We start from the raw sequence: 17088 nt of genomic DNA, 5'->3' as shown, positions 1-17088 counted from the left end.
GAAAGAGATTTAACCATGGTAAGTGTTACCATAAATCTCCTTTTGTCACACTGTCCTGCTTTCCTTTTTATACAATTACTTTCTGTTTCACTCAACATACAGTATATGGGGTCTATATTACCAGAGAAGAATATCCACTTAATTTCTCACTGTGTTCTTTGTGGTCCCACATACAGTAGGGAACATTTCTCATACGTCCTAGAGGATGCTGGGGACACTTCATAGACCATGGGGTATAGACGGGATCCGCAGGAGACATGGGCACTCTAAGACTTTTACTGGGTGTGAACTGGCTCCTCCCTCTATGCCCCTCCTCGAGACCTCAGTTAGATTCTGTGCCAAGAGAGACTGGACACTAATAGGGGAGCTCTCCTGAGTTTCTCTGAAAAAGACTTAGGTTTTTTATTTTCAGGGAGCACTGCTGGCAACAGGCTCCCTGCTTCGTGGGACTGAGGGGAGAGAAGCAGACCTACTTCTAATGAGTTCAAAGGATCTGCTTCTTAGGCTACTGGACACCATTAGCTCCAGAGGGTCTGATCGCTAGCCGTGCTAGATGCTCGTTCCCGGAGCCGCGCCGTCAACCCCCCTTGCGGAGCCAGAAGAAAGAAGCCGGGTGAGTATGCAGAAGTGAAGAAGACTCCAGAGACGGCAGACGCTGACTGAGGTACCACGCGGCGGTCGCGCTGCGCGCCTTGCTCACACACACACACACACACACACACACACACACACACACACACAGCAGCACTGTTGGGTGCAGGGCGCAGGGGGGGGGGGGGCACCCTGGGCAGCAGGAAACCTCAGATTGGCACTGGCAAATACATATGGGTGCCTGGGCACATATTATACCCCCGCCAGTATAAATATATTTTCAAAGGAAGCGGGTCTGAAGCGCGCCATTGAGGGGGCGTGGCTTAGCCCTCACAGCTCTAACCAGCGCCATTTTTCTCTTCAGAGAGCTGCAGAGACGCTGAGCCTTCATCTCCACTGTAACAAGTAACAGGAAAAACAGGGGGGGCACAGTTTATTTGGTGCTTATTATTGTTATTTCTGATAAGAAAAGCGCTGACATCTCTGGGGCTGTGTATTGCACACTTCAGAACAAAGTTAGTTGCTGGAGTGTGAGCTGGCAGACTCCCTTTGTGTCTCCATGACAGGCTTAGTGTGGGTCTGTTCCCTATAGCCCAGTTTGTTCGGTGGTGTCGGTACACGTGTGTCGGCATGTCTGAGGCTGAATGCTCTTCCCAGGAGGAAGTAGGTGTGGAGACAATACTGGCTGTGGGAGTGACCCTGTCTGCACCGCCGACTGCTGATTTGGTGACTATGTTGAGTGTTTTGAATGCTGATGTGGCTTTGTTAAATAAGAGGTTTGATAAATCTGAGTCACAGCACCGAGCATGGAGAAGGTCCATGGAGGATGCATTGTCACAAACCCCTTCGGGGTCACAGAAACGTTCATTTGCCCAGTTAGTGGACACAGATACCGACACGGATTCTGATTCCTGTGTCGACTATAATGATACCAGATTGAATCCTAAACTGGCTAAGACTATTCAGTACATGATTGTGGTAATAAAGGACGTGTTGAATATCACGGAGGACCCTGAGGTTCCTGATACGAGGGTCTGCATGTATAAGGGTAAGAAACCTGAGGTAACGTTCCCTCCCTCTCATGAACTGAATGCTCTTTTTGGAAAAGCTTGGGAAAATCCTGACAAAAAGTTTTTGATTCCCAAGAGAATTCTGCTGACATATCCATTTCCCTCGGGGGACAGGAAAATGTTGGAGTCAACCCCCTCTGTGGACAAAGCCTTATCCCGACTGTCCAATAAGGTGGCTCTTCCGAGTCCGGACACGGCAGCCCTGAAGGATCCTGCGGATCTTCGACAGGAAAGCACATTGAAATCGATCTATGTCGCTACGGGTATGCTGCTCAGACCTACCGTGGCGTCGGCATGGGTGAGTAGCGCTATTGAAAAATGGGCGGATAATTTATCCTCTGAAATTGATACCCTGGACAGGGATAGCATTCTAGTAAATTTAAGTTACATGAGGGACGCTGCAGGGTGTCTGAAAGACGCTGCAAGGGATATTGGCATTTTGGGATCAAAGTCCAATGCCATGTCAGTCTCGGCTAGGAGGGCATTGTGGATTCGTCAATGGAATGCTGATTCGAAGAAAAATATGGAGACTTTGCCGTATAAAGGTGGTGTCTTGTTTGGTGACGGCCTCGTGGACCTGGTATCTACGGCTACTGCGGGTAAGTCATCATTTCTAGCTTATGTCCCTGCACAGCAGAAGGAAATGCCTCACTATTAGATGCAGTCCTTTCGGCCCAATAAGTACAAAAGAGGGCGAGGGGGCTCCTTCCTTGCTACTAGAGGTAGGGGAAAAAGATCACCTGCGGTGGCAGGTTCCCAGGAGCAGAAGCCCTCCACTGCTGCTGCTGCTGCTGCAAAACCCTCCGCATGACGCTGGGGCTCCTCTACTGGAGTCCACTCCACTGGGGGCACGTCTCAAGCTCTTCAGTCAGGTCTGGGTTTGCTCGGGCCTGGATCCTTGGGTTTTAGACATTGTAACCCAAGGTTACAGGCTGGAGTTTCAAGACGTGCCCCCTCAACGTTTTTTCAAGTCAGCCTTGCCAGCTTCTCTCCCGGAAAGGGAGGTGGTATGCACGGCCATACAAAAGCTGTGTCTACATCAGGTCATTGTCACAGTACCACCGTCACAACAAGGAAAAGGCTTTTATTCAAGCCTGTTCGTGGTACCGAAGCCGGATGGCTCGGTCAGACCGATTCTGAACTTAAAGTCTCTCAATTTCTATCAGAAGAGATTCAAATTCAAGATGGAATCTCTTCGGGCAGTGATCTCCAGTCTGGAGGGAGGAGATTTTATGGTATCAGTAGACATAAAGGACGCGTACTTACACGTCCCCATTTACCCTCCGCATCAGGCGTACCTGAGGTTTGCGGTTCAGGATTGTCATTACCAATTTCAGACGTTGCCGTTTGGGCTTTCCACAGCTCCAAGGATCTTCACAAAAGTGATGGCGGAAATGATGGTCCTCTTGCGCAAGCGAGGAGCCACAATTATCCCGTACTTAGACAATCTCCTGATAAAGGCGAGATCAAGGGAGAAATTACTAGAACACGTGGTGCTCTCCCTGAAGATTCTACAGCAACATAGTTGGCTCCTAAATTTAGCGTGAAAAATTATATGTACATACAGCTAGAGATAAATCTCAAACTGTATATATATCTGGCGCTGAAATGCAATGTATGGTAATAATTTACCAGATGGTGATCAGTAAAAATCGGGACTTATAGGGCTGCTGAGCAAAACAGCTGGTTAGGCTGAACAACTAATTGAAGTACAAAGAAGGAAGAAATGCTCTGCGCACCAAAAATCACTTGGAATTAATTAATTGATTAATTAAGTGCAGTCTAGCAAGGAGAATGATTGACTCAATGAAGCTTGACCTTTTTTATAAAGAAAAATATTTTCTAAAACAGTTAATGACACAGAACAAAGTATATGAGACAAACAGTACATATATATATATATACACACAGGTTGAGTATCCCATATCCAAATATTCCGAAATACGGAATATTCCGAAATACGGACTTTTTTGAGTGAGACTGAGATAGTGAAACCTTTGTTTTTTGATGGCTCAGTGTACACAAACTTTGTTTAATACTCAAAGTTATTAAAAATATTGTATTAAATGAACTTCAGACTGTGTGTATAAGGTGTATATGAAACATAAATTAATTCTGTGAATGTACACACACTTTGTTTAATGCACAAAGTTATAAAAAATATTGGCTAAAATGACCTTCAGGCTGTGTGTATAAGGTGTATATGAAACATAAATGCATTCTGTGCTTAGATTTAGGTCCCATCACCATAATATCTCGTTATGGTATGCAATTATTCCAAAATACAGAAAAATCCGATATCCAAAATTCCTCTGGTCCCAAGCATTTTGGATAAGGGATACTCAACCTGTATAGCAGTATAAAAACCGGAGGTTTTCACCTCTTGCAAGTGTATACAGAAACACTGTATCTAACTTTTATAAACGTGCTGTTTAAACAGCATACAATGTATCTAAAATGCAGATCAGATATCTTAAGTGAAAGAGGCTCTTTACAGAGAGCAACAATTGATTCTGACACTAGCGTCCAAGTGTGGAATCATATAAAATGTCCACAGATGGCTCCACAATATGAAATTATTAGAAGCAAAACAAACGGTAATAATTACCCCCGTGCCGATTCCTGAGATGTATCTGTGGATAACAGATATCCACTGCACTGAACTCGTAGAAAGGGGCGTCAACGCGTTTCGTCTCCTAGCAACGGAGACTTCCTCAAGACGATTCGTCTTGAGGAAGTCTCCGTTGCTAGGAGACGAAACGCCCCTTTCTACGAGTTCAGTGCAGTGGATATCTGTTACTCCACAGACGGGCTCCTACCATCTCGGTCCTGATACTCCGGTTCCGTCTACATCTAAGCCAAGTGACCTACAGGAATCATACCTCCGCAGTGAGGTTAAAGGGAGTCCAGTTGCTAACAGCATTTCTACATCAGAATCCCGCTGCGATCAGCTGGATATAGACGGATCTCCGCTGTGAGATCAGTGCGGCGCCAGCCATCAGCGGCTTTGCCGTTTCATGCTGTTACCGATAGCCATACGGATCACGTCCCTTGCTGGGAAACTCCCTATATGCCATCATCTGATGGTCAACTGACGGCTATTACAACGGAGAATAAGTATTCCAGCAAGTCTGTCCTCTAATTACCATTGTGGCAGCAATTACAAATGTTTACATTCTCCTCGTGCAAATGCATACAGGACTCTGCATTACATCTCAGGAATCAGCACAGGGGTAATTATTACCGTTTGTTTTGCTTCTAATAATTTCATATTGTGGAGCCATCTGTGGACATTTTATATGATTCCACACTGGGACGCCAGTGTCAGAATCAATTGTTGCTCTCTGTAAAGAGCCTCTTTCACTTAAGATATCTGATCTGCATTTTAGATACATTGTATGCTGTTTAAACAGCACGTTTATAAAAGTTAGATACAGTGTTTCTGTATACACTTGCAAGAAGTGAAAACCTCCGGTTTTTATACTGCTATATATATATATGTACTGTTTGTCTCATATACTTTGTTCTGTGTCATTAACTGTTTTAGAAAATATTTTTCTTTATAAAAAAGGTCAAGCTTCATTGAGTCAATCATTCTCCTTGCTAGACTGCACTTAATTAATCAATTAATTAATTCCAAGTGATTTTTGGTGCGCAGAGCATTTCTTCCTTCTTTGGCTCCTAAATTTGCCAAAATCACAGTTGGTTCCGATAACGCGGCTGTCGTTCCTGGGCATGATTCTGGACACGGAGTTACAGAGAGTTTTTCTGCCGGTGGAGAAAACTCTGGAAATCCAGAACATGGTAAAAGGGATTCTGAAACCGGCGAGAGTGTCGATTCTTCAGTGCACTCGGTTGCTGGGAAAGATGGTGGCGGCCTACGAGGCCGTTCCGTTTGGCAGGTTTCATGCCAGGGTGTTTCAGTGGGACCTGCTGGACAAGTGGTCCGGGTCTCACCTGCTTATGCACCGGAAAATAGTCCTGTCTTCCAGGACCAGAATCTCTCTCCTGTGGTGGCTGCACAGTCCTCACCTTCTAGAGGGACACAGGTCCGGGATCCAGGATTGGGTCCTGGTAACCACGGATGCAAGTCTACGGGGATGGGGAGCAGTCACGCAGGGGGAAAATTTCCAGGGAAAATGGTCAAGTCAGGAGGCCTGTCTGCACATAAATATTCTGGAATTAAGGGCCATTTACAACGGCCTTCGACAAGCGGAAAATCTTCTTCAAGATCTGCCCGTCTTGATTCAGTCGGACAACATAACAGCAGTGGTGTACATAAACCACCAGGGCGAAACAAAGAGCAGAGCGGCAATGGCAGAGGCCACAAAAGTTCTCTGCTGGGCGGAAAGACATGTAAGCGCTCTGGTGGCTGTCTTTATTTCAGGAGTGGACAACTGGGAAGCAGACTTCCTCAGCAGACACGATCTCCATCCAGGGGAGTGGGGTCTTCATCAAGAGGTCTTCGCAGACGTGACAAGTCACTGGGGAATATCTCATGTAGACATGATGGCGTCTCGCCTCAACAAGAAACTTCGGAGATATTGTTCCAGGTCAAGGGACCCTCAAGCAACAGCGGTGGACGCCCTGGTGACACCGTGGGTGTTTCCGTCGGTCTACATGTTCCCGCCGCTTCCACTCATCCCGAAGGTGATAAGGATCGTAAGAAGAACAAGAGTTCCGGCGATACTCATTGTTCCAGACTGGCCGAAGAGAGCCTGGTATCCGGATCTTCAGGAGTTGCTCATAGGAGATCCGTGGCCTCTTCCTCTACGAGAGGACCTGTTACAGCAAGGTCCGTGCGTTTCCAGGACTTACCGCGGCTGCGTTTGACGGCATGGCGGTTAAACGCCGTATTCTAGCCCGAAAGGGGATTCCCAGTGAAGTTATCCCCACTCTACTTCAGGCTAGAAAAGAAGTAACGGCGAAGCACTACCACCGTATTTGGAGAAAATATGTGTCTTGGTGTGATCCAAAAAGGCCCCTACGGAGGAATTTCAGCTGGGGCGTTTTCTCCATTTTCTACAAGCTGGTGTGGATGCGGGCCTTAAGCTAGGCTCCATTAAGGTACAAATTTCGGCCTTATCAATATTCTTTCAAAAGGAATTGTCTTCCCTCCCTGAGGTTCACACTTTCATGAAGGGGGTGCTGCATATCCAGCCTTCTTTTGTGCCTCCGGTGACACCGCGGGATCTCAACGTGGTGTTACGGTTCCTGCAATCTCCTTGGTTTGAACCTTTACGGAAGGTTGAGTTAAAATTCCTCACTTGGAAAGTGGTCATGTTGTTGGCCTTGGCGTCAGCAAGGCGAGTATCTGAGTTGGCGGCCTTGTCTCACAAGAGCCCCTATTTGATCTTCCATGAAGATAGAGCGGAGTTGAGGACTCGGCAGCTGTTTCTGGCAAAGGTGGTTTCAGCTTTTCACATGAACCAACCTATTGTGGTGCCAGTGGCTACTGGCGCCCTCGTGGACTCAAAGTCTCTGGATATGGTCAGGGCTTTGAAAATGTATGTAGCCAGAACGGCTCAGATTAGGAAAACGGAGGCTCTGTTTGCCCTATATGCTCCCAATAAGATTGGGACGCCGGCTTCCAAGCAGACTATTGCGCGTTGGATCTGTAACACGATTCAGCAGGCTCATTCTACGGCTGGATTGCCGTTACCGAAATCGGTTAATGCCCATACTACCAGGAAGGTGGGCTCATCTTGGGCGGCTGCCCGTGGGGTCTCGGCGTTACAGCTTTGCCGAGCGGCTACTTGGTCTGGTTCAAACACTTTTGCAAAGTTCTACAAGTTTGATACCCTGGCTGATGAGGACCTCTTGTTTGGTCAATCGGTGCTGCAGAGTCATCCGCACTTTCCCGCCCGATCTGAAGCTTTGGTATAAACCCAATGGTCTATGAAGTGTCCCCAGCATCATCTAGGACGTATGAGAAAATAGGATTTTAATACCTACCGGTAAATCCTTTTCTCTTAGTCCGTAGAGGATGCTGGGCGCCCGTCCCTGTGCGGACTCTATCTGCAGTAGTGGTTGTAGGTTTTGGTTGTGTTACACAATGGTTGTGTTTGGTTATAATCAGCCTGTTGCTGGTTTTTTGTTCATGCTGTTGACTGGGTTTACTTACAAATGCCATGTTGTACGGCGTGTTTGTGGTGTGAGCTGGTGTGTATCTCACCCTTAGTTTAAAAATAATATAAATCTTTTTCCTCGAATTGTCCGTCTCCCTGGGTACAGTTCCTATAACTGAGGTCTGGAGGAGGGGCATAGAGGGAGGAGCCAGTTCACACCCAGTAAAAGTCTTAGAGCGCCCATGTCTCCTGCGGATCCCGTCTATACCCCATGGTCTATGAAGTGTCCCCAGCATCCTCTACAGACTAAGAGAAAAGGATTTACCGGTAGGTATTAAAATCCTATTTTCTCTAACCTGTCTGTCAAATAGAGGGGGTAATTCAGAGTTGATCGCAGCAGCAAATTTGTTAGCAGTTGGGCAAAACCACTGCTCTGCAGGTGGGGAGATATAACATTTTGCAGAGAGAGTTAGATTTGGATGGGTTATTTTGTTTCTGTGCAGGGTAAATACTGCCTGCTTTATTTTTATACTGCAATTAAGATTTCAGTTTGCACATGGTTTTGCACAACTGCTAACAAATTTGCTGCTGTGATCAACTCTGAATTACTCCCACTGTCTTTCTCCAACAGGTTCACATTACACGCCTCCCACAAGGCAGGTCACACTAACGGAATTGAACAGCAACTTTTATAAAAGATGTAATTGCAGGGTTTAGGTTCTCACAAAGTGATCTGTCCTGGGTGCTCTGAAAAATAAGATTTTACTCACCGGTAAATCTATTTCTCGTAGTCCGTAGTGGATGCTGGGGACTCCGTAAGGACCAAGGGGCTCCACAGGCGGAGCTAGGCCCGGTGGGGGCACCCTGGGCAATAGATATTGTGTCTCAGGGAGATCCCAAGGTGCCACTGGTGGCACAAAAAAGGGGCTGAATATGCAGCACTCCCTTTACAAACGTCTGAACTTCAGGTAGAGAAGCTTGTTTTTGTATGAAAGAAAATGGATCGGACCTTAATGGACCCTAATTCTAGGCCCAAAGTCACTCCCGACTGTAGGAAGTGAAGGAAACGGCCCAGCTGGACTTCCTCTGTAGAGGCATTCCTGGCCTCACACCCAGCAACATATTTTCGCCGTATACGGTGATAATGTTTAGCCGTCATGTCCTTCCTAGCCCTTATCAGCGTAGGAATAACCTCATCCGGAATCCCTCTTTTCTACTAGGATCCGGCGTCCAACCGCCATGCCGTCAAACGCAGCTGCGGTAAGTCTTGGAACATACAAGGTCCCTGCTGCAACAGATCCTGCCCTAGAGGCAGAGGCCATGGGTCCTCTGTGAGCATTTCTTGCAGCTCTGGATACCAAGTCCTTCTTGGCCAATCCGGAACAATGAGTATTGTTCTCACTCCTCTTTTCCTTATGATTCTCAGCACCTTGGGAAGAGAGGAAAAGGAGGAAACACATAAACCGACTGGAACATCCACGGTGTCACCAGTGCGTCTACAGCTATCGCCTGAGAGTCTCTTGACCTGGCGCAATACCTCTGTAGCTTTTTGTTGAGGCGGGATGCCATCATGTCCACCTGTGGCAGTTCCCACCGATCTACAATCTGCGCGAAGACTTCTTGATGAAGTCCCCACTCTCCCGGGTGGAGGTCGTGCCTGCTGAGGAAGTCTGCTTCCCAGTTGTCCACTCCCGGAATGAACACTGCTGACAGTGCGCTTACGTGATTCTCCGCCCAGCGAAGAATTCTGGTGGCTTCTACCATCGCCACCCTGCTCCTTGTGTCGCCTTGGCGGTTTACATGAGCCACTGCGGTGATATTGTCTGACTGAATCAGAACCGGTTGGTCGCGAAGCAGGGTCTTTGCTTGACTTAGGGCGTTGTATATGGCCCTTAGTTCCAGGATATTGATGTGAAGGCAAGTCTCCTGCCTTGACCACAGCCCTTGGAAATTTCTTCCCTGTGTGACTGCCCCCCACCCTCGGAGGCTTGCATCCGTGGTCACCAGGACCCAGTCCTGAATGCCGAATCTGCGACCTTCGAGAAGGTGAGCACTCTGCAGCCACCACAGGAGAGACACCCTGGCTCTGGGGGATAGGGTGATTAACCGATGCATCTGAAGATGTGATCCGGACCACTTGTCCAGTAAGTCCCATTGGAAGGTCCTCGTATGGAACCTGCCGAAGGGAATGGCCTCGTATGATGCCACCCTCCTTCCCAGGACTCGAGTGCAGTGATGCACTGACACCTGTTTTGGTTTTAATAGATTCCTGACCAGTGTCACGAGCTCCTGAGCTCTCTCTATCGGGAGATAAACCCTTTTCTGGTCTGTGTCTAGGATCATGCCTAGGAGAGGCAGATGAGCTGTAAGAACCAACTGCGACTTTGGAATATATAGAATCCAGCCGTGTTGCCGTTACACTTCCAGAGAAGGTGATACGCTGTTCAGCAAATGCTCTCTTGATCTCGCTTTTATGAGATCGTCCAAGTACGTGATAATAGTGACACCTTGTTTCCGCAGGAGCACCATCATTTCCGCCATTACCTTGGTGAATATTCTCAAGACCGTGGAGAGACCAAACGGCAACGTCTGAAATTGGTAATGACAATCCCGTACCGCAATTCTGAGGTACGCCTGATGAGGTGGATAAATGGGGACATGAAGGTATGCATCCTTTATGTCCCGAGTCACCATAAAATCTCCCCCTTTCAGGCTTGCAATAACCGCTCTTAGCGATTCCATCTTGAACTTGAACCTTTTCAGGTATATGTTCAGGGATTTTAAATTCAATATGGGTCCGACCGAACCGTCTGGTTTCGGGACTACAACATGGTCGAATAATAACCCCCTCCTTGTTGAAGGAGGGGAACCTTGACCACCACCTGTTGAAGATACCATTTGTGAATTGCAGTTAACACTGTTTCCCTCTCGTGGGGGGAAGCCGGCAGGGCCGTCGGTGAGGGGGCATCTTCTCAAAGTCCAGCTTGTATCCCTGAGACACAATATCTATTGCCCAGGGTGCCCCCACCGGGCCTAGCTCCGCCTGTGGAGCCCCTTGGTCCTTACGGAGTCCCCAGCATCCACTAGGACGTTAGAGAAAGTGGGTTTGGGGTTCCCGTGAGGGAAGTGGTAACTGTGTCCTCTATCTCCCAGGTTGAAGCTGGACCTGTGAAGAAAAATTTTAAGAAAATGAAAAGTCGAGAAAATATCATGGAAACGTTTGTCATTTTTACGAAGAGCCGGAAGGACATCCTGGTAAGAGGCAGCAACTGCTCTTTCAATAAAACAATCAGACATACAGTAACTCAAGATTGCTTGCTTGCTTATCCAGCTGTAGCTTTTCTGGTACAGATAGCATATATTTACTGTATATAGTCACTCTATTTCTTCTCTGCGCTGCAGCCACGCTCCTGTCCCTGTAATTGCCCAGCAAACTGCTCTATCATCCAGCCTTCATACTGCTCCTGTGCTGACCTCACACTGTCCTACCTTGAGAGTACTGAATAGTTGGGGAATGTAACCAGACTTGTCTTGTGTTCAGAGAGGTGTGTGCCAGAATGGGGGGAAGACGAGAAAGAGGAAAAGAATAGGCCACAGCAGTAGTCTTCTATTATCTGCCTTATCCTATTTCATGAATACGTTAAACACATTTTTGAGTAAATGTCTGTCTTAGCGATCATATCTTTAGGAGTGTCTTGACATGTTATTTAGCAACAGAATGGACATAGTTTGTGCCCCTACTAGAGTGTCACCTTGTGTTGTAAAATGGGAAATGCATGATCTGTTTTATTTCAGGCTGCTTACCTGGAGCGCTTGGAGAACATGCAGGCCGCACTTAAAGACTCTGTCTTTTTCCGCAAACACGAGGTTAGTAAGGAGGGATTAAATGAAACCGCATCGACAGATGGTTTATACATTCTTCCTTACAATTTTTGCAAGTACTGTACAGTACAAAATTATGGATATGCCTGTGATATGCTAGGTAGTGTGCATAGTCATAAAGGGCTGGCAAGTCTCCAGTGATGACATTTGAAAAGGCAGCCCTCTCCTGCACAGAGCTGGCCCTAGGCATAGGCATAATTTATAGCAGAGAGCGCGCCGCAGAGAAGAGGAAAGAAGACAGCAAAGGTAATTAAATCGAGAGCTTGTTAAATTGATTGGTTGGGGATTGGATTGCTGGAGACAAACAAAGGGGAGACATCTGATTGCTGGAGACACATAGGGGGGAGAGATTTGATTGCTGGAGACACATAGCGGGAGAGATTTATTTGCTGGACACACACAAGGTGGGGAGACTTGATGGCTGGAGCCACACAAGGGGAGAGATTTGATGGCTGGAGACAAGCAAGGGGGAAGATTTGATGGTTGGAGGCACAAGCAAAGGATACCAGCCAAAATCTTGCCTAGGGCATCAAATTGGTCAGGACCGGCCCTGCTTCCGCTAACTCTTCTCTGCTAAAATAGTGTGTGTGGCTACGATTTGCACAAAAGCAGGCCGTAGGATCTGCAGTATAATAAGCAACATACCCTATCACCATGATACTGTATCTATGATCCGTCAATGGGGGTAATTCCAAGTTGATCGCAGCAGGAATTTTGTTAGCAGTTGGGCAAAACCATGTGCACTGCAGGGGAGGAAGATTTAACATGTGCAGAGAGAGTTAGATTTGGGTGGGGTGTGTTCAATCTGGAATCTAAATTGTAATGTAAAAATAAAGCAGCCAGTATTCACCCTGCACAGAAACAAAATAACCCACCCACATCTAACTTTCTGCACGTTATATCTGCCTCCCCTGCAGTGCACATGGTTTTGCCCAACTGCTAACAAAATTCCTGCTGCGATCAACTCAGAATTACCTCCAATAAGCACTAGATTAAAAACCAGCATATAATTGTCTAGAAGACGTTTCTCATGCCAGCCCTCACGGAACCCTAATAACACTGCATGTTTTTCACATGATTTAGCTGAAGCTCCAGAGTGTTACTTACATATTTGCCTTCTCTCTGAAATATTCGTGAGACTCTGAAATTTTGGGCATCTCTCCTTGAACCTGGGACTAGACCAGCCTCCTTGATCCAACTCATTTCAAGTAAAGTGGCCTCCAGGGGTTTGATGATGTGAATTACAGTGAATCGCATCATCAATTCCCTATTTCCACAAATTGCAGGGTGGGGGGATGGGGGTAGGGGAATGTCAGCAGCACAGTTCTCAGAGCAACAATTCCCCAGACCCTTTTTTCTGGATGTCTCCTTTCGGTTCTCTTAAGAAGGGCCATTGAAAGAGTATGGTTAATTATTAACAAACACATTTTAAATGAATGAAAAGGTGCTACTAATTATTTAACTTGGGATTCTTGAGTAGCCCTGGGAACATGCAGTTTAGGTTCCCTGAGGACTGGATCAGAGAAATACTGGTCTAGAATATTATGCTGCCTAAATCCATAAGCCTCCTTATTTAATAATACCCACCACAATAATAAATTCAACATATATAAAGCACACACACCTAAAGTATCTTTTGCGCCCTCCTTTATAGCCCCAATATCTTCTTGGTCCATGTATTTTTTTTACTATAGCTAATATACCCACTGCCCTCATTTCAGACCCTACTTTTTTATATCATGGTGGTGGTGGGTGTTAATTTCCTCTTTTTCTCAGTCTTTTCTTTCCCACCACCACCACCATACCCCTGCAACTGTGTTTAGTAAGACACTTCTTTATAAGATCATGTGACAGTTATATTAGCCCGGGATGTTTAGGAATGCTGTGCAGTTTCTCTCTAACTTGCTCCATTTGTACACCTAGAGTAAGATCTACCCCTAGGGCATAACGAACACCTAAAATTGCTCTTTCTGTGTACATTACAAAACGTGTCTGCACACATGTTTTAGTGGGTGCATGTGGAGTTGCACTTACTTGAGGAGACATCCATTTTTAAATTTAACTTATATGGGTAAGATGCAAATATGCATCTCTCATCATTATTAACTTGCAGGTGATCAGTAGGTCCATGGGTGGCACAGATAGACATATGCTTTTTATTAGGTACAGTAAAAGTTAAAAAAATTTCTCTAACGTCCTAGTGGATGCTGGGGACTCCGTAAGGACCATGGGGAATAGACGGGCTCCGCAGGAGACAGGGCACTTTAAGAAAGAATTTAGATTCTGGTGTGCTCTGGCTCCTCCCTCTATGTCCCTCCCCCAGACCCCAGTTGGAATCTGTGCCCGGACGAGCTGGGTGCTGTTTAGTGAGCTCTCCTGAGCTTGCTATAAGAAAGCATTTTGTTAGGTTTTTTATTTTCAGGGAGATCTGCTGGCAACAGACTCCCTGCATCGTGGGACTGAGGGGAGAGAAGCAGCCCTACTCTCTGAAGATAGGTCCTGCTTCTTAGGCTACTGGACACCATTAGCTCCAGAGTGATCGTACACAGGATCTCACCCTTTGTCGTCCGATCCCGGAGCCGCGCTGCCGTCCCCCTCGCAGAGCCGGAAGACAGAAGCCGGGTGAAAGAAACAAGAAGACTTCAAAATCTGCGGCAGAAGACTCCAGTCTTCAAACTGAGGTAGCGCACAGCACTGCAGCTGTGCGCCATTGCTCCCACACTACACCCACATACTCCGGTCACTGTAGGGTGCAGGGCGCAGGGGGAGGGGGGGGGGGTGCGCCCTGGGCAGCAATTAGGACCTCTTGGCAAAAGTTGGGCACATATACAGTTGGGCACTGTATATATGCATGAGCCCCCGCCATTATATTGTACAGAAACGCGGGACAGAAGCCCGCCGCTGAGGGGGCAGGGCTTCTTCCTCAGCACTCACCAGCGCCATTTTTTCTCCACAGCTCCGCTGAGAGGAAGCTCCCCAGGCTCTCCCCTGCAGATTCAAGGTAGAAGAGGGTAAAAAGAGAGGGGGAGCACATAAATTAGGCGCAAAAACATATAATACAGCAGCTACTGGGTTAACACTAAGTTACTGTGTGATTCCTGGGACATATAGCGCTGGGGTGTGTGCTGGCATACTCTCTCTCTCTCTCTAAAGGGCCTTGTGGGGGAACTGTCTTCAAAAAGAGCATCCCCTGTGTGTGTGGTGTGTCGGTACGCTTGTGTCGACATGTTTGACGAGGAAGGCTATATGGAAGCAGAGCGGGAGCAAATGAATGTGGTGTCTCCGCCGACGGCGCCGACACCTGATTGGATGGATATGTGGAAGGTTTTAAATGATAATGTTCATTCCTTGCATAAAAGGTTGGATAAAGCTGAAACCTTAGGACAGTCGGGGTCTCAGCCCATGCCTGATCCTATGTCGCAGAGGCCGTCAGGGTCTCAGAAGCGCCCACTATCCCAAATTGTTGACACAGATACCGACACGGATTCTGACTCCAGTGTCGATTACGATGATGCAAAGTTACAGCCTAAATTGGCTAAAGCCATCCGTTATATGATTATAGCAATGAAGGAGGTGTTGCACATCACAGAGGAAACCCCAGTCCCTGACAAGAGGATTCATATGTATGGGGAAAAAAGGCAGGTGGTGACCTTTCCCCCTTCACATGAGCTAAATGAGTTATGTGAAAAGGCTTGGGAATCTCCAGATAAAAAACTGCAGATTTCCAAACGGATGCTTATGGCGTATCCTTTCCCGCCAACGGACAGGTTACGCTGGGAATCCTCCCCTAGGGTGGACAAAGCTCTAACACGCTTATCCAAGAGGGTAGCCCTGCCGTCACAGGATACGGCCACCCTAAAAGATGCTGCGGATAGAAAGCAAGAGGGTACCCTTAAGTCCATTTATACACATTCAGGTACCTTACTAAGGCCGGCAATTGCGTCGGCCTGGGTGTGTAGTGCTGTAGCAGCATGGACGGATACCTTATCTGAGGAACTTGATACCTTGGACAAGGATACTTTATTAATGACCCTGGGGCATATAAAAGACGCTGTCCTATATATGAGAGATGCTCAAAGAGACATTAGCCTACTGGGCTCTAGAATAAATGCAATGTCGATTTCTGCCAGAAGGGTCCTGTGGACTCGGCAATGGACAGGCGATGCCGACTCAAAAAGGCACATGGAGGTTTTACCTTACAAGGGTGAGGAATTGTTTGGGGAGGGTCTCTCGGACCTGGTCTCCACAGCTACGGCTGGAAAGTAAAATTTTTAGCCATATGTTCCCTCACAACCTAAGAAAGCATCGTATTACCAAATGCAGTCCTTTCGTTCACAAAAAGGCAAGAAAGTCCGAGGTGCGTCCTTTCTTGCCAGAGGCAGGGGCAGAGGAAAGAAGCTGCACAACACAGCTAGTTCCCAGGAACAGAAGTCCTCCCCGGCTTCCACTAAATCCACCGCATGACGCTGGGGCTCCACAGGCGGAGCTAGGCCTGGTGGGGGCGCGTCTCTGAAATTTCAGCCACAAGGGGGTTTACTCCCAGGTGGATCCCTGGGCAATAGAGATTGTGTCTCAGGGATACAAGCTGGAATTCGAGGAGATGCCTCCTCACCGATACCTCAAATCGGCCCTGCCAGCTTCCCCCTTAGAGAGGGAAATAGTGTTAGCTGCAATTCACAAATTGTATCTTCAGCAGGTGGTGGTCAAGGTTCCCCTCCTTCAACAAGGAAAGGGTTATTATTCGACCATGTTTGTGGTACCGAAACCGGACGGTTCGGTCAGACCCATATTGAATTTAAAATCCCTGAACATATACCTGAAAAGGTTCAAGTTCAAGATGGAATCGCTTAGAGCGGTCATCGCAAGCCTGGAAGGGGGGGATTTTTTGGTGTCTCTGGACATAAAGGATGCATACCTTCATGTCCCCATTTATCCACCTCATCAGGCGTACCTCAGATTTGTGGTACAGGATTGTCATTACCAATTCCAGACGTTGCTGTTTGGTCTCTCCACGGCACCGAGAATATTTACCAAGGTAATGGCGGAAATGATGGTGCTCCTGCGAAAGCAAGGGGTCACAATTATCCCATACTTGGACGATCTCCTCATAAAAGCGAGGTCCAGAGAGCAGTTGCTGATCAGCGTAGCACGCTCTCGGGAAGTGTTACAACAGCACGGCTGGATTCTAAATATTCCAAAGTCGCAGTTGATTCCTACGACTCCTCTGCCCTTCCTGGGCATGATTCTGGACACAGACCAGAAGAGGGTTTATCTCCCGATGGAGAAGGCTCAGGAGCTCATGACACTGGTCAGAGACCTAAAACCAAAACAGGTGTCGGTGCATCACTGCACGCGAGTCCTGGGAAAGATGGTGGCATCATACGAGGCCATTCCCTACGGCAGGTTCCATGCGAGGACCTTTCAATGGGATCTGTTGGACAAGTGGTCCGGATCACATCTTCAGATGCATCGGCTGA

At 47.3% G+C, this 17088-nt stretch overlaps 1 protein-coding gene across 5 annotated transcripts in view; it reads left to right on the top strand.

The window, feature by feature from the left end:
• Positions 1-17088, top strand: part of LOC134969116 (inositol-trisphosphate 3-kinase B-like) — a 219613-nt gene that overhangs the window by 176770 nt on the left and 25755 nt on the right. For 4 of the 5 annotated variants that reach the window (XM_063944837.1, XM_063944838.1, XM_063944839.1 and 1 more), the window contains exons 6-7: positions 10883-10984; positions 11525-11596. In XM_063944837.1, the coding sequence (XP_063800907.1) occupies positions 10883-10984; positions 11525-11596 (174 nt within the window). The remainder of the gene's footprint in view (positions 1-10882; positions 10985-11524; positions 11597-17088) is intronic. The other variant, XM_063944840.1, reaches the window with a different exon arrangement.

This window comes from Pseudophryne corroboree, chromosome 11 (assembly GCF_028390025.1).
Source record: "Pseudophryne corroboree isolate aPseCor3 chromosome 11, aPseCor3.hap2, whole genome shotgun sequence".
NCBI classification, from domain to species: domain Eukaryota; kingdom Metazoa; phylum Chordata; class Amphibia; order Anura; family Myobatrachidae; genus Pseudophryne; species Pseudophryne corroboree.
This window is presented reverse-complemented; position numbering and strand designations above follow the sequence as displayed.